This window comes from Polypterus senegalus, chromosome 9, assembly GCF_016835505.1.
Source record: "Polypterus senegalus isolate Bchr_013 chromosome 9, ASM1683550v1, whole genome shotgun sequence".
NCBI lineage: Eukaryota > Metazoa > Chordata > Cladistia > Polypteriformes > Polypteridae > Polypterus > Polypterus senegalus.
This window is the reverse complement of record NC_053162.1, coordinates 116,284,014-116,302,639: the sequence shown is the minus strand read 5'-3', so window position 1 is coordinate 116,302,639 and position 18,626 is coordinate 116,284,014. Positions and strand designations below refer to the sequence as shown.

General features: G+C 38.8%; 1 protein-coding gene across 1 annotated transcript in view; it reads right to left on the bottom strand.

The window, feature by feature from the left end:
• glg1a (golgi glycoprotein 1a) overlaps positions 1-18,626 on the bottom strand; it is a 247,916-nt gene that overhangs the window by 49,177 nt on the left and 180,113 nt on the right. Inside the window, exon 16 of the mRNA XM_039762406.1 lies at positions 17,112-17,229. Within this exon, the coding sequence (XP_039618340.1) occupies positions 17,112-17,229 (118 nt within the window). The remainder of the gene's footprint in view (positions 1-17,111; positions 17,230-18,626) is intronic.

Sequence of the window (18,626 nt, the reverse complement as noted above, 5' to 3'; positions counted from 1 at the left end):
CTTTGGTAATTCTAGTGTTAAATGGTGAGACGCTGTATGCCAAGACCAAAACCTTACCCTGTTCAGTGCTGAACCTGCAAGCTATTCCAGCTGCAATGTTGAACCGATTCCCCACTTAGAGTCTCCGCATTATTTTGTCATCTCGATGACCAGCATTTTTGGGGGACTTGAAAGAATTAAGTGTCATTATAAAGCTGCAATATTCTAGAAACCACAGATTTGGAACAACCAACTTCTTTTGCAATGGCTGAAAAGTCCTTTGGCATTCTTCTAAAAAACCTGCCGTCACAAGGTTTCAGTCACTTCAGAGTGGCTTTCCCTCTTGCAGAGTAATTAGGAGTGTTGCCAGAAAAACAGAAAAATGAAAAAAGCACTTAGCACAAGAAAAAAAAAGGAAACATGGCCACTAAACTGCTGCATGGGGCAGATGTATTACTATGCTTGAACCCAGCCACCCACTCATGTATATGATGAGGCACAGGTGAAATTCCTAAGAAGTCATCATGGAGTCATGCCATTCAACATAACCTACTATAGATTGTCAAACTAACTTTTGCAAAATGCTGAGATGATGAAATCCAGTCTTTTTTCAGAGCTCATATCCAACATGTTGATAAAACTTTCTTCCTGATAAAGCACACTTAGCTATGGTGCTTTCAAAAGGCAGAGCAACTTATCACAATTACATTGAGGATAAATATGGCTATAAAGTGGTAGCATTAATAAATCTAATTTGAGAAATAAGATAATTTACAGATGTAAGAAAAAAAATGAAAATTCAAAAGTAAGTGAATTTTTTGCAACCTTGGTAGTAGCTGGCAATAGGGATATTATTGCAAAACACTGATAATGAAAATAAGACTCTCAGATGTTAACTACAGCTTGCTCCATGCTTCCCTTAGGGAATAGTTGCTCTAAATATCCAGCACATGTATGACACCGTGACAGATGCACAGTCAGTTATAATCTCATTGACGTCTCCAATATGTAGTCCAGTCCTTTTCTTAGAATGCTGAAATCATTCATTATTAACTAACTAACATGATTAACTAATTTCTCCTGCATGATCACTAGTTATGATTTTGCTGGGCAACTGAATGTTTATGCAGTTTTACAATTTGTACGTGTGTGCCATTAATGCCAGTAATTTGTCTGATGCAGGAGTGTTAAATTGGTTATATTGACATGAATGGTTTTGGATGCATTTGTCTTTGCTGCAAAGAGCATAAATTTAACTAATCTTAAATTATCTGGCCACAGTTGACCAGTTGCATTAAAAGAAAAAATTATATTAACTGTTTTTTATGCTGAGCATGCACACTTCAAGTAAATTCCAGATACTAGAGGTTATCTATAATTATTATTGTCATTGTCACAGATATTAATTTATATTGTGACATTTGCCAATCTTATGATATTAATTAAAAATATAATTCAGTTACTATTCTGGGGGTGCAGTTTACAGAACTTTAACTGTACTGGGCTCCCCTTCTTATGTTAATGATATTTAAAATTCTGTACTATATACAGGTCAAATTTCATTACATCAATTACTAAACTAACTAAATGTTCAGAATAACAAATATTTTTTGTTGGCCCGAACAGACATTTATACAACATCATGATTAATGAATTTCATTTAAACGTTTTTTGACCAAAAATGGCCACTGAAGATAATAAGGTCAGGTTGGGGAGCATGCACTGGTATAGCATGCTGCCGCACCTACCACATGGCAAAACAGCTCAGGATCCTAGTTGGCAACCCCCCAGGCAGACACGCGGTCCAGTTCCACCCTCCGGAAATGACCATCTATTTGGCGCAGCCAGGTGTTTCATGCGTGTCCCCTTGGCCTGGTCCAGCCACTCTGAGGATCCTGAGAGGAAGATCAACCTTTGTGAATTGTGTCACATGGCCATAGTGCCGTAACTGATGCTCCCTCACAACGCAGATAATCCTTCTGCTCATTAGACACAGAATCAAATCAGCGGTACCCAAGAATTCTTTGAAGAGACATAGTACTGAAGTAGACCCGTCTTCGTCTCAGGTCAGTGGATAGAGTCCATTGTTTCTTAACTATAAGACAGGAAGCACCAGGACTCTACAATTTGGACCCTCGTCCTTTTGCATAGATATCGGGAGCGCCACATACACCTTTCCAGTGACCTAATGCTCATCCATGCTCTCCCAATCTGTCTACAGACTTCAAAGGAAGAGTCACCAGAGACATGAATGTCACTGCCAAAGTAAGTAAACTTCTCAAGAAGGCTGACACACTCTCCACAGACAGACACACTGCTGATAGCTGTGCCCAAGAGGTCATTAAAGGCCTGGATCTTGGTTATCATCCAGGACACTTGCAAGCCCAGAAAATCAGACTCCTTGTTCAGCCTTTCGAGAGCCCCTATCACAGCCTCCATTGACTCCACGATGATCACAGCATCGTAAGCAGAGTCAAGATCAGTGAATCTTTCCTCACCAACAAATGCCCCACAGCTGCTGGACTGTGGAAAACTAGGAAAATGACGCAATGCAAAAAATACTCAATGCCTTGCTTACACATACTTAATGCCTTGCATACACTTTCACTAAGTCTATGGAACCCTGCAACAGGCTGCCTCTTTATTATCAGACCAAAAGAAACACAATCTGATGTGAAATTTCCAGTCTCTGCGACAGCGCAGGTGTAACATCACATATAAGTAGATGAATTCTGAGTCAGTGCTCCACTAAGCATTTGCACGGGCAGTTGTTTTGTGTGCGGATTCAAGTTTCACAGTTTTTCTCAAAGTTTTCTGTGCAGTCAATCATTTTTTTGAGGAAACAACAAAAACACAAGATAGGAACCATGATACTATGGAGCAAGATCACTGTCAAAAATAACTCTTAATAATTTAAGTGAAATTTACATTTCACACGTGTCAACTACGCTTGCACTTTTGAAAGTGTATTTGCTTCTGAAAATTACGCTTCTAAAAATCACGCTTGCTCCTAAAAGTTATGGTTGCTTCTGAAAATTATGAGTACAATTCTCAGACGTGAACAAACTGTCAAAAATACATCATTGGACGGACAAGACATTCACTATCGTGGAAGAAACAATCCATTTTTATTACTACACATGTGCTACAAAGTTAGAATGCTGGAGTTATTTCTGAAACAAACACAGTGAAATTAAACAATGATAACATACAAATAACAAAAAGTGAGAGCATGAAATTAAGAAAATAATGGTGGTGCATTAAAGTTAAATTCATATAGTGTTTGCTTAACTCCTATAGAAGAACTGCTATTAGAATATCGCATAGTCTTTTACCCCCTGTAAATTAATATGAGATAGAACTTTCTTGCTATATCTGAAATACAGTGTGTTCAATGTGTCAGTATGTGTTTGGAATTAGTCTCATGGCTAGCATGGACTGAAAGACCCATTTTGCAGTTTGCAAATGGATATGCATACAGTTTTCTGACCACTTAGAAATGAGAGAACTTAAACAAACAAACAAGATATAAGCCTTAAACAGAACTTTTCTTTTCTTTCAATACCAATTTTGTCTCTATTTTTGTGTGAACTGTTTTACTTTGAATTTTTACTAAATGTTTTTAAAACAAAGATATTTTGTCTGAGGAATCAATGCGTCAAACTTTTTGCCAGAATCCCATGAAGCTGAAGAACTTTGGTAATTTTGGGTAAACGCAGCTCCAATTTTTCATTAGAAAACTTCCCATCTGAAGGCACTGAACTGGAAACTACCATTAAAGGACACTTATATTCCAGACCTCGTCAACAAAAGAAAAAGAACTGAGCTACTCCGAGGTATTGTGCTCTTATCTTCTATCTCTGTATAATCGTAAATGAAAGCAAGGTCAGTGTACCTGAACTTGAGAATTTTAAAGAGACTGTGATATAATATAAGGCATTATGGGGGATCGATTGTGCTTTTGCCTGAGTTAAGGAAACCTGACTTCTCTGTATTGTTGGAGCTTCTCGATTGTAACGCATCTGTTGCTAAGAAGCAGCTTATGCGTTGCTGTAAACATGTCAATGTCCAAGCATAGCTCAAATTAAGTTACTGGAAGTGATTTGAGCATGGACTCAAAGCAAAAGAATATGCTTAAAGATCACATAAAGAAAAGACAAGACCGGCTTTCCAATCTCATGGCTGAAATTGAAAACCTTAAAGATGCTCCTAAAATTTCACCGAGATAACACAGCTGTTTGAAACCTTTCGCGAGATGTGTAGTCAGGCTGAAGAGCGGTATGGAAGAGTAATATCTATGCTAAGTAAGGAAAGTGCAATTAAAAAAACAGAAAACAGCACTCGCAGAAAGCTCTAAGATTTGGGAAGAATTTAAATGCAACTGGGAGACAGAGATCGCCCAAAATCCAGAGTCCTGCAAGCTTCACATTTGAAGCGCCTTCTTGATAGTAAATGTGGCTCATCATTCCAGTCAAGCGCTGTGGCAACATCATCCCCTCGACAGTTGTAGCTGAACAAATAACACTCGACAGCATCCTACAAAGGCTTGATGAACTCTAGTCTTGTCCTGAGTTGCCTCGAAAGCTTGTATATTGTAATCTTTTTAGTTAGCCAATAAAAAGTGTAATTTTCTTGACTTCTCACTGAACTCTAGTCTGAAAGGCAGGAACGTTCCAGACACGATCTGATAGACGTGTTCATGCAAAATCAAGCCGAAAGCCAGAGGGCAGTCGCTGAAAGTGACAGAGCAGTCACAGAAATTGCTGAAATTGCTACAATGTTAGCCCAACAAAGAGATAAACAAAAGGAAGATCCTCTGTGAAGTATCACACAGACAGGTCCTTTTACTTTCAGGTAATCCATTGGCTTACAAAGACTTTATTAAAGCCTTTGATCACGGATCAGAGGTCCCCCTCAAGAAATGGTTAAGGGCTGTGCATGTTTGCCACCAAATCAAGGCCATGCAAAGGCCAGAAAGCAATTTGATAGTTACTATGGCAATCAAATATTCAAAGCTGATACATACATGGATAAAGCACTGGAGCGGCCTCAAATAAAGCAACATGATAGAGAGGCACTGAAACTATGCAACCTTTCTTGATAACTGTATGGACTCCATGGTCAATGCAAGGAGCCGGGACGCAGTCAACAACAATCCAAATATCCGTACCATACTCACAAAGCTCCCATATTTGTTACAAGTGGCAAAACTCAGCTGATGGACTTGAAAAAAGAAAAGACAGAGAGGCAGATATTTCTGATGCAACTACTTTTCTGCATTAACAGGCTAAGATGTTGATGCATCCTGTTTATGGAAAAGCTCCACAAGGTAGCACAGAGAAAAAGGAAAAGACCAATAAGGGTAGGTTTTCTCTGAAGTATGGCCAGAGATCAGGAAGTATTTTCACTACAAGTATTTCCGATGCTGCTGAAAAAGGAATTCGAGAAACCTTGGTCAAAAAGACAGTTGCTTCTGTCTGTGCATTTAAAAAACCTTGTGTATTCTGCAACGGCCGGCATACTCTTGTTGAATGTAGATAAAGAGCTGTCACAAAGTCAGAATTGATTTTTTTGAAATCTAAAGGTTTATGCTTTTGTTGTCTCAAACAGAAGAATCTTAATAATTGTAAAAGAAAAAAAAAAAAGAAATGCCAGACATGTGCAGCACCCAGATATTCTGCACATCAAAAAAGAGGATGGAGCAACATCTAAAACTACATCCAGTGTGGCAACATCAACTGAAGGGTAAACCAAGATGGGAACTTGTGCCTTTACTGGGGCCGGTGACGACTGCGCATTGTATGTGGTTCCTGTTAAGGCAAAATCTAAGAATGTCAATGTCAAATTTATTTATATAGCACATTTAAAACAACATAGGAATGCTGTGGCCAAAGTACTTTACAATAATTGAATAAAATAAAAAACATATAATTAACATAAATAGCAAATAGAAATAAAATAAATGAACATAAAATAATTAATAAAAAGTAGTAAATGTTACATAATCACAATGGGGAAACCGTCAGTATTACTGAAGGTCACGGAATGCAAGTGAATAGAACTGAAGCTTTAATCTTGTTTTGAACAGTTCAATTGCAAACCACTTCTTTATGTAATGAAGTAAGGAGTTCCACAGGCAAAGAGCAGCAGCTTCAAAAGCCCTGTCCCCATTAGTTTTACACTTGGTATGAGGGACAGCAAGAGACAACTGACCAGAAGATCTAAGTACTCTAGATGGCTGGTGTAAAACACACAATTCAGATAAATAGGCAGGAGCAAGCCCATGTAAAGATTTAAAAACTAGCAACACGATTTTAAAATTAATTCGAAAACTGACAGGCAGCCAGTGTAAAGCAGCTAATATTGGAGAAACAGAATCAGACTTTCTTGCCCCAACCAGAAAGCGAGCGGCAGCATTCTGGACCAACTGTAACCTGCATATCAGAGATTTGATTATCCCAGAATACAGCGAGTTGCAGTAAAATCAAGGTGAGAAAAGATAAAAGCATGAGTAGCTTTCTCAAGATCCCTAGAAGATAAAAAAAAAAAAGGCTTGATCTTACCTAATAGACAAAGCTGGAAAAAGCAACTCTTGACTACAGAATGAACCTGTTTCTCAAAAGAGAGGTTACTGTCAAAGATAACACCAAGACTGCGGACTTGAGGTTATAAAAAGACAGAAAGAGCCGAGAAGTCCAAGACCAATTTGGGCTTTAGCTGATGGACCCACTATAAGCCTTCATATACCTCCATTTTATTTTGATTCAGATCAAGAAAATTATTAGCCATCCAAGATCTTAGTTCAGAAATACAGCCATGCAGTTGATTTATTGCAGAGTTGCAGACGGGAATATAAACCTGTGTATCAGCAGCATAGCAGTGAAAAGAAATGTTAAATTTCCTAAAAATAGCTCCAATAGGGTGAAGGTATATAGAGAACAAAATAGGACCCAAAATGGATCCCTGAGGAACACCACATTTAAGAGGAGCAGTAGACAAAAAGAGGAATTTAAAGTCACTGAAAAGTGTCTACCAGTTAGATATGACCTGAACCAGTTAAGAGCCGCCCCTATCAGCACAACAAGATGTTCAAGCCGCAACAGCAATATCTCATGGTCAATATTGTCAAAGGCATTAGACAGGCAAAGGAGGACAAGGACTGCAGCACCACCCGAGTCGGTAATAATAGAGATATCATTGAATACTTTAAGGAGGGCTGTCTCAACACCATGATAACGCCTAAAGCCAGATTGGTAGATCTCAAATAAATTATTGGAGTTAAGGTGATCAACCAATTGATTATAAATAATTCTTTCTAATATTTTAGCCAGAAATGGCAATTGGGAAATCGGGCGAAAATTGGCTAAAACTCCAGGATCTAATTCTGCCTTTTTTAGACAGGGACATACTGCACCATGTTTAGAAAATGAGGGCACAGCTCCCTCACTAATAGAAACATTGATAATGGCTAGTAAAGGTGGACCCAAAACATCAAAGGCTTCCACTACGAGGCGTGGTGGTACAATATCAATAGGACTGAGAGCTGGATTAAGGGTGTTAATAGTTCTTTTTAACTATGAAAGTGAGACAAGATCAAAAGATTCCAAGACAATACAATGATTAAGAGTAGGAAGTTCATAGCCAGTTGGAAAAATGTCACATCGGATTTTATCAAGTTTACTGACAAAGAATGAAAGAAACTGCTAACATGAAAGAACAGTGCTATTTAATCCCATCAAAGAATGAGGGTGAATGGCCACATTAATTGAATTAAATAAAACCCTAGGATTCTTAGAATGATGGGATACTAAATCAGCGAAGAAATCATGTTTAGCTTTCTTAACTGCAACCTGGAAGTTGAATAGTGAAGTCGTAAAAATCTGTTTAGAAACAATCAGTCCATCTTTTTTCCAACGCCATTCCGCAGTTTGACAGGCGCGGCGCAGCAATCACGTAGTTTCATTTAGCCAGGGACAAGGTCTTCCCTTATTACAGCGTATCTTGAGCGGAGCAATTGAGTCTAAAACCATTTCACAAGAAGGATTAAATTCTAAGACAGAATCATTGATACCATCATATTGGACATGCACATCAAGACTAGAGAATATGGTTTTAAAATCGGATATAACAGAAGAATTTAAAAAGCGAGAGCAGTGCGGAGCACAATTAGTAGTAGGGACATCTACAGTAATATTCAAATCCATCGTTATAGAAAGGTGATCAGTAAAAGAAACATTGCATAAATCAATATTATTAACTGAAATATCACGTGTAAGAACGAGATGAAGGGTGTGACCAACAGAGTGAGTTGGCGTATTAATATGCTGGATAAAATCAAATTAATCCAATAGTGATAAAAAGTCATTAACCAAAGGTTTCGATTGACAACAAACGTGAATGCTAAAATCACCAACAATAAATACTTTGTCATGGGAAAGGGTAATATCAGCCAGGAGATCCCAGATAGACACACTGATCTCTTACACTTCTTGCGGTGGCCTGAAGGCAGTGGCGGACCGTGCATTTCATACCTAGGCCTTCAGTAGTGCTCTGTCTTAATCAACCCACCCCTCAAAAACTAATTTATGGTTATAAAAACCATCTTAAGATGCAGAAATACAGTATAAAGAGCCGCTGCATCGCAGATAGATAACTTCTGTAGACACATAAAATGCCTCTATTGAATAGACAAGCCAGGGGTGAACAAGTTCCTTTCTACTGCAGCTACAGCCGCGACACACCTAAAAAACATCAATAATAGCTCATAAACTTGCAACATTTTACTCACCAAAAATTCAGATTATTTGTAAACAAAATCCATCCTCCTCTGTTTCCTCAAAAACAGTTCAATTACTCTGTCGTACAGATTATCCGTGCGCTTCAGTTCCATCAAAAAGTCCCTTTCTATCCCCATCGAAGCTAATGCTGAAAGTCGAACCTGCCGTGTCATATTTCTGGCATGTTTTAATTCACTTTAGGGCTGAAAATGTCCGCTCGACTGAAGCAGTGGACATGGGAATGGTCACCGCCAAACATACCAATGTGTACAGCTGCCCCATGCTCTCATTCAGATTTTTCTGATGAAGGAAGTCAAGGAGATCAATGGGAGATTTTCCTGCAAAATCATCCATGGCATACATTACAGTCAGTTCTGTTTTTAGCCAAGACAGATCAAAAAGTGGTCCGTGGCTCTGTGTTAAACTGGAGAAGGCTGCATGCGGGAAATTTTTCTTGTATTCCCGAAACTTCTGGGGGTCGAGGAGCGTGACAAACATCAGTTTTTCGTGGTCTTCAAATGTGGTCTGTGTCTGGCAAATAACTGTCCAGAATCCTGCCATGGAGTTTGGCGGTAGTGCGCGCGAGGATCTTGTGCTTGACCTCTTCGTGCCCTCAGAGCGCCTGCGGTGCGTTCAGTGGCCTCGTAGAGTTCCTCATATCGGCTTCTATCCAATCAATGGGTCTGAATATGGTGACTTTGCCGTATGCCTTCTAGAGGGCCCTACTGACACCAACTAAAAATGTGATTGGTTGAAGCAACAGTTTAATCGACATTTATTTTGTGCTAGAGGGCCTGCAGAACTGGTTGAAGCAACAGTTTAAATCAACATTTATTTTGTGTTAGAGGGCCTGCAGAACAGATTGTGAATGCCTCTTTGACTCTGCCTGGCAACAAATGATGGCTGAAATGTATTTCCGCATTAAAGCATTTAACCAATCATATGCGGGGAAGCAGCACAACCATCGCAAAAGCTATGAAAGGAAGCGGACAGACTATTTGGAATTATTTAATAAGTATTCATGGACAAAATATAATTAACATCAGTTTGTGATTCAGATATATTTTTAGGCCAGCAGAGAAGGCCTTGCAGGCCCTGACTGCCCACCACTGCCTGAAGGTAATCTAAGCAAAGACCTGGAAGAATTTAAAATGACAGTAAATCTTTTTGGTGCTAATTCTTTACCCATTTTGCTTCTTATGCTTTACGTAGAACAGCTGAAGATGCCAGTGAAACACTTCCTGAGAAAGCTCAATAATTTCTACGTAGATGACTGCTTAAAGTCGGTGACAACTAAAGAACAAGCTGGAAAATGACTTTCAAGCACTATGCCTCAGAGGAGGATTCCATCTGACCAAGTTGGTGGGTAACAACGAAGCAGTTTTATTGCTATTTATCTATTGTATATTCCTGAAAAAGACGGAGCTCTTGAACAAAGGGAACTAGACTTGAGCCACAGTCTGCTTCCTACAGAACATCCTCTGAGCATCCAGTGGTACACAAAAACAGACAGCTTCAAAATTCAGATAAAGTTACAAAGCAAGCCCGCTACAAGTCGTGTGGTATTCTGTCTGTTGTTAGCTCAGTTTATGACCCCCTTAAGCCTTGGCTTCCTAGCACCTGCCATACTGCCAGCAAAGCTCATCTTAAGATACTTATGCAAAGATAAATGTGGGTGAGATGAAGAAGTAGAAGCCAAACGCATTCAGAAATGGAAAAAAATGGATGGATGACTTACAGTTACTGGCAGACTAAAATGTGAAAAGATGTATCAAACCTGCACAGTTTGGAACAATAAAGTCAGCACATATGCACCATTTTGCAGATGCTAGTGAAGATGGAAATGGAACTGTCACATACCTTCTCTTAACTAATGAAGAAGTTAAAAAATATTGTTCATTCTTGATGGGCATATCAAGACTTGCATGATTGAAGCATGTCGCGATTCCAAGATTGGAGCCGACGGCAGCCGTTGTGGCAGTCAAAATGGACAAAATGCTTAAAGATGAGCTTTAAATATCCCTACAAGAATCGACAGGCGACAGCACCTCGGTGTTAAAATACATTCCAAATGAAAACACTCGATTTATGACCTTTTTTGCCAACAGAATCTCAGAGATCAGAGATCATTCACAACCCTCACAGTGGAAGTATGTAACAGCACTTAATCCAGCTGATTAAGCATCCAGAGGGCTAAGCATAGAAAGCTTGCTCAAAAGCACCACATGGTCACAAGGCCCAAGTTTCTTATTGAAGCCCAACATGAGTGGCCAAAAAAGACCAATTGAACAATTCACTTTCAAAAGATGATCTAGAAATCAAGATCTGTGCAGTTAATATGATGAAAGTAGAGGAGGTTACTGAGCCCATCAATACTTACTTTTCATAATGACTACATTTGAAGAAAGCAGTGGCATTGTTCCTCAAGTTTAAAGACATACTGCTGCACTTAAAAAAAAAATTTAAAATTATTTTGGTACCTTTCAAGCCAAAAGAGGAAGTAGTATGATCCAGAGTTACGGAGTGGTTTTTACTTGTCTAACAAGCAGAGCTCTACACATTGAGATTGCACACACAGCTTGGACACTGATTCATGCAACAATGCCATACACTGATTTATTTACAAAAGAGGAGAAGGTAAAATCATATGTTCTGATAATGGAATGAACTTTAAGAGAGCCATGTGAAGCAATTAAAAATCTTGAACAAGAAAAAAATCAGCAATGCTATGAAAAAGAAAGAAATCAAAAGGATTTTCAACCCACCATCAGCTTCTCATCAAGACAGAGTATGGGAGAGACAAATTAGAAGCATAAGAAAGATTCTAAACTCAATACTTAACCAAAAAACACTCAACGATGAAAGTCTTCAAACAGTGATGTGTGAAGTAGAATCAAATCATCAATAACGGAGCCTTCACAAAGACAGCAAATGACGCAAATGATTTGGAGGCACTCACATTCAATCACTTTCTGTTACTGAAGACACAACCCAGCATGCCTCCTGGATTCTTTTCTAAAAAATGACCAGTACACTGGAAGCAAGTTCAATACATGGCAGATTTGTTTTGGTAAAGATGGTCTAAAGAGTATCTGCCAATACTTCAAAACGTCAAAAATGGCTAGAACCAAGAAGAAATTTTGAACCAGGAGACATTGCCCTAATTGTAGATGAGACTACTCCCAGCATTTCCTGGGTAATGGATCGAGTCCTGAAGACAATGCCAGAAGCCAAAGGTGCAGTCAGAAGAGTTTGTGTGCAAACCAAAACTAGCATACTGGGCAGATTCGTGAATAAACTGTGCCTGCTTCAAGAAACAGCCAATGTTTGAGATAAGAAAATTTTTAATTTTTGTTTGAAGTTTTATTGCTAATGATTTGAAAACAATATTTAATGTAAAATTATAGTTGGTGGCTCTTATTGAAGTAAAATATAGTAATTGTCTCTGCTCCTGCACAAACAATTAGGGGCCAGAAATGTAAGAACTAATATAAAAAAGATAATGTAAAGTTAAATTCATATAATGTTTGCTTAACTCCTATTAAAGAACAGCTTTTAGAATATGGTATAGTCTTTTACCCCCTGTAAATTAATATGAGATAGAACTTTCTAGCTATATCTGAAATACAGTGTGTTCAATGTGTCAGTGTGTGTTTAGAATTAGTCTCATAGCTAGCATGGACTGAAAGACCCATTTTGCAGTTTGCAAATGGGATATAAATACCGTTTTCTAATCACTTAGAAATGGTTCAACTGTATGAGAGAACTTAAACAATCAAGATAAGCCTTAAACAGAAATATTGTTTTCTTGCAATATCAAGCTTTTCTCTATTTTTGTGTGAGCTGTTTTAATTAGAATTTTTACTAAAGTTTTCAAAATGAAGATATTTTGTCTGTGGAATCATTTCAAAACATCAAGCTTTTTGCCAGAATCCCAGGAAGCTGAAGCTGCAGAACTACAACGCTCACAATTTTGCTATGGAAGCAATGAGATAGATTAAATGTCCGAGTGTGGAGAATGTTACGCCCCTATAATGGAGGAATATTTTCCGACAAAAATAAGCAAGCAAAATAAACCAAAGAACTGTGAAATATGACAAATACATAACATTAAATATGAGAATTTTCAAGTTTTCCTTGTGTCTGTGGGGGTTTCCTCCCATAGTCCAAAGATATACAGGTTAGGTGCTTTGGCTGTAGTAAATTGTGTGTGTGTGTTCACCCAACGATAGAGTGGCATCCTATGCTGGCTGGGATAAGCTACAGCAGACCTCCCGATCCTGTTCAGGACTAAGCAGGTTTGAAGATGACTGACAAACATAAAGGAATAAGGAACAAGAAGCATATTTCCTGGCCCATTTCATGTTATTGTTTATTTAGTGTCACATTTGACAATGCTTTAATTTATTTATTTGTGTATTTATCCATGCAACCAACCAATTTCTAAACTCACTTTATCCTTTGCAGAGGCAGAGTCACAGGGAAGCTGGAGCCTACCCCAGGAAGCATAAAGCTCTTTTCTTTTGTCTGTGCCAATATCACATAAATCTCATTCATCAGATTAAAGTTTGCCATCTTTCCCAGTCAGTATGACCCATGTAAACATGTTGCAAAAAGAAAAACTGAAATGAAATGTTTAAAAACACATCCATCCTGTCACAAAGTCATTATAATTAGGGTAATCCGATACCAATTAACCCTTTACAATGGCAAATGAGTATCACCGTGAAACCCATTAACTCACTTTGAGCCAGGCAAATCTTAACTGGAACATAAAAAAAGCAATCTTGTCACAATGTTATAAAAATAAGTGTGTTAAAATGTTGCACAACCCTCCACAGCATCTGTTAAACATCAGTGACAAATCTGTCAGTCAATTTGAGCCAGGTACCCACATTGGTTTGTGCAAAATTCAACTGCAACTTAAAGGCATCTGCATTTTCTCAAAACTGTGACAACTAGGGTGGTCCAATGCCATTTAACCTTTTACAGTGGCCATTAAACATCACAGTTAATTTCCTTCATTGCCAAGTTTGCCAGTCAGTCTGACCCATGTAATCACACTGGGACAACAAACCTCAACTTCACTTTAATGAAGGTATTCACTGTTCTCTGAAATTTAGAGTGAGTCAATGGCATACAATCCTGTACAATGCCAGTTGATCACCACATTGAAATCTGTTCATTAGATATGTGGGAATATGACTTGACCCATGTACCCAAAGTTCAACTGCATTTCAACAAAGGCATCTTTCTTTTCTCAAAACTAGTTTAGACTGATGACATCTAACCCTCTGCAGAGCCCATTAAACATCTAATTCCACTCACTAGATATGGTAATGTGCCAACTTTGCCTGCTAATTTGACACATGTACCCAACACATATACAACAAAGGCATCTGTTTTGTCACAAAGCTGTGAAAATTGGGGTTGCCTAACATCACCTAACACTTTACTGTGCCCATTAAATATCAGACTACATCTTACTCATTAGATATGACAGTGTGTCAAGTCTGCCATTGAGAGGGGCAAAACTGAACTGCCATTTAACAAAGGCACCTATCTTGTCGCAAAACTTTGAAAATTAAGTTGGTCCAATTTAATGCAATTCCTTTGTATCCAATCAGGTATAAAGAACTGATTTCTTTTTTCCCAAATAAAGGGCCAATATTACTCGCAGTTACACACATTAATATCTTTTTATGATACAGTATATTTTGACTGGCTCTTAACCATGAATAAGTAACTGCTTTGCACAAGTAGTGAAAATAAGAAACTGGCTGGAAGCAAATAACTTTAGGTTCACGTGAAACGGTCATGTTCTCTGCATATCTCTGTGGTATTTATCCCAGACCTCCCTAAGACTCGCAGATGAAGTAAATAGAGGGTCCAATGGTGCACCCCCATGATGTCACAGCCAGGGCTGATTGCCCACAGATGTTCACTAAATGCTGGTAAGGAAAGCTCTAGTCCCCGAGACTTCCACGAACACACAACACCAAGGCGCCAATTGAACCGACACCCAAAGCTTTACCGCGTATACAGGTGCTGGTCATAAAATCAGAATATCATAACAAAGTTGGTTTATTTCAGTAATTACATTCAAAAACTGAAACTTGGATATTAGATTCATTCATTACACACAGACTGATGTATTTCAAATGTTTATTTCTTTTAATTTTGAGGATTATAACTGGCAACTAATGAAAGTCCCAAATTCAGTATCTCGGAAAATTAGAGTATCAATTAAAACCAATGCAAAAAAGGATTTTTAGAAATGTGGGCCAACAAAGGTATGAACATGAAAAGTATAAGCATGTACAGCACTCAATATTTAGCTGGGGCTCCTTTGGCCTGGATTACTGCAGCAATGCGGCGTGGCATGGAGTCAATCAGCCTGTGGCACTGCTCAGGTGTTATGAGAGCCCATGTTGCTCTGATAGTGGCTTTCAGCTCTTCTGAATTGTTGGGTCTGGCGTATTGGATCTTCCTCTTCACAATACCCCATAGATTTTCTATGGGGTTAAGGTCAGGCAAGTTTGCTGGCCAATCAAGAACAGGGATACCATGGTCCTTAAACTAGTTACTGGAAGCTTTGGCACTTTGTGCAGGTGCCAGGTCCTGTTGGAAAATGAAATCTGCATCTCCATAATGTTTGTCAGCAGCAGGTAGCATGAAGTGCTCTAAAACTTCCTGGTAGACGGCTGCGTTGACCTTAGACCAACACCAGCAGATGACATGGCACCCCAAACCATCACTGACTGTGGAAACTTTACATTGGACCTCAAACAACATGGATTCTGTGCCTCTCCTCTCTTCCTCCAGACTCTGGGACCTTGATTTCCAAAGGAAATGCAAAATTTACTTTCATCAGAGAACATAACTCAGCAGCAGTCCAGTCCTTTTGTCTTTAGCCCAGGCGAGAAGCTTCTGACGCTGTCTCTTGTTCAAGAGTGGCTTGACACAAGGAATGCGACAGTTGAAACCCATGTCTTGCATACGTCTGTGCGTGGTGGTTCTTGAAGCACTGACTCCAGCTGCAGTCCACTCTTTGTGAATCTCCCCCACAGTTTTGAATGGGTTTTGTTTCACAATCCTCTCCAGGGTGCGGTTATCCCTATTGCTTGTACACTTTTTTCTACCACATCTTGTCCTTCCCCTCTCCATTAATGTGCTTGGACACAGAGCTCTGTGAATAAACAGCCTCTTTAGCAATGACCTTTTGTGTCTTGCGCTCCTTGTGCAAGGTGTCAATGGTCGTCTTTTGGACAACTGTCAAGTCAGCAGTCTTCCCCATGATTGTGTAGCCCACAGAACTAGACTGAGAGACCATTTAAAGGCTTTTGCAGGTGTTTTGAGTTAATTAGCTGATTAGAGTGTGGAACCAGGTGTCTTCAATATTTAACCTTTTCATAATATTCTAATTTTCCGAGATACTGAATTTGGGACTTTCATTAGTTTTCAGTTATAATCATCAAAATTAAAAGAAATAAACATTTGAAATACATCAGTCTGTGTGTAATGAATGAATCTAATATACAAGTTTCACTTTTTGAATGGAATTACTGAAATAAATCAACTTTGTCATGATATTCTAATTTTATGACCGGCACCTGTATATGGAGTCGGTTCGCTATCAAAAATAACTCAATTTTTCCACCTTTGTGGAACATGCGTAGTAACAAAAATCAAATGTTTTTTCTTTAATAGAGATTGCCTCGTGCATCCAATGACGTATTTTTGAAAGTTTGGTCACACCTGAGAATTGTACTTGTAATTTTCGAAAGCAAGTGTAACTTTCAGAATCGTAAGTGTAATTTTCAGAAGCACAAGCATAACTGACATGAAAATGTAAATTTGACTTAAATCATTAACAGTTATTTTTGACAGCGATTTTACTCCATACCATAACACAGGCAATTGTCCTGCTTTAGCTCCCAACTTCAGGTTAGAAGAACAGTTGCTTGAAATCACCGGCAAAAGTGGTCTGGAAAAGAGTGGTCAGGAGAGTACGAGAAAGAGCAGGTCAAAGCCCAGTGTTAAATGTTCTAAACACTGTGCAACAAGCTTGTTACATAGTAAGCCCGATTCCGCAGAGGACAACCAATTACTTTGCCCTTGGTTTACCGTTTATCAGACGCAGCAGAGCAGCTATGGAGCTGACCTTTTGCCACTGCCCTGTAAGACAGTGAATCACAGTCACAATACAGACATATGTAAATTTACCCATATTTATTATAAAGAAATTTTAGTGTAACAAAATATTTTTATGGACCCATCAAAAGATAGTTTAAACTAATGCTGAATACAATGCAAAGAAAAAAGGAAAAGTGCCTAGAGCCTTTACTTTCTCACCATTTCCAGTTCCTCTACTCTTAGCTGTTTCCGACACTTCAGAGAAACACGTTGATCTTTTATATCCTGCAGGGTATCATTTCTTACAGTTGTACTCAAGCAGATAACCACATCTACCCTGTTGAGAAAGAAATGCATGAAAACCACATAGCTTTTAAGCCAGAAATTGTTTATTGTAGAAATTACTTTCCATAGATTATTAATTCAGGTCATTTATAAAGTACCAGGATGCACGTGCCTGCAAAGAATAATGTTACACCGATTGAGAAAGCTTAATTAATTAAAACTAATTGGCATAAAGGTCAAAAATGAACTAAAACTAATTTTAATGAGCATTGTCAACTGTACAATGCTATTAACATTTCTATATATACAGCTTTTTCATTAGGAAATGTATGGTCCTAGAAGGCTTAAATAGGTTTAACTGGAGAGGCAAGGCAAAGAATGATTCAAAACAAAGTCAACAGCAATAAATGGCAAAAATATGCAATATTAAATTAAAAATTCAATTCCAACATGAAAATAATATATGCAGTAGACTGAACTAAAGTAAACAGACAATATACACTCACCTAAAGGATTATTAGGAACACCATACTAATACGGTTTTTGACTCCCTTTCGCCTTCAGAACTGCCTTAATTCTACATGGCATTGATTCAACAAGGTGCTGAAAGCATTCTTTAGAAATGTTGGCCCATATTGATAGAGATTTGTGGGATGCACATCCAGGGCACGAAGCTCCCGTTCCACCACATCCCAAAGATGCTCTATTGGGTTGAGATCTGGTGACTGTGGGGGCCATTTTAGTACAGTGAACTCATTGTCCTGTTCAAGAAACCAATTTGAAATAATTCGAGCTTTGTGACATGGTGCATTATCCTGCTGGAAGTAGCCTTCGGAGGATGGGTACATGGTGGTCATGAAGTGATGGACATGGTCAGAAACAATGCTCAGGTAGCCCGTGGAATTTAAACGATGCCCAATTGGCACTAAGGGGCCTAAAGTGTGCCAAGAAAACATCCCCCACACCATTACACCACCACCACCAGCCTGCACAGTGGTAACAAGGCATGATGGATCCATGTTCTCATTCTGTTTACGCCAAATTCTGACTCTACCATTTGAATGTCTCAACAGAAATCGAGACTCATCAGACCAGGCAACATTTTTCCAGTCTTCAACTGTCCAATTTTGGTGAGCTCGTGCAAATTGTAGCCTTTTTTTCCTATTTGTAGTGGAGATGAGTGGTACCTGGTGGGGTCTTCTGCTGTTGTAGCCCATCCACCTCAAGGTTGTGCGTGTTGTGGCTTCACAAATGCTTTGCTGCATACCTCGGTTGTAACGAGTGGTTATTTCAGTCAAAGTTGCTCTTCTATCAGCTTGAATCAGTTGGCCCATTCTCCTCTGACCTCTAGCATCAACAAGGCATTTTCGCTCACAGGACTGCCGCATACTGGATGTTTTTCCCTTTTCACAACATTCTTTGTAAACCCTAGAAATGGTTGTGCATGAA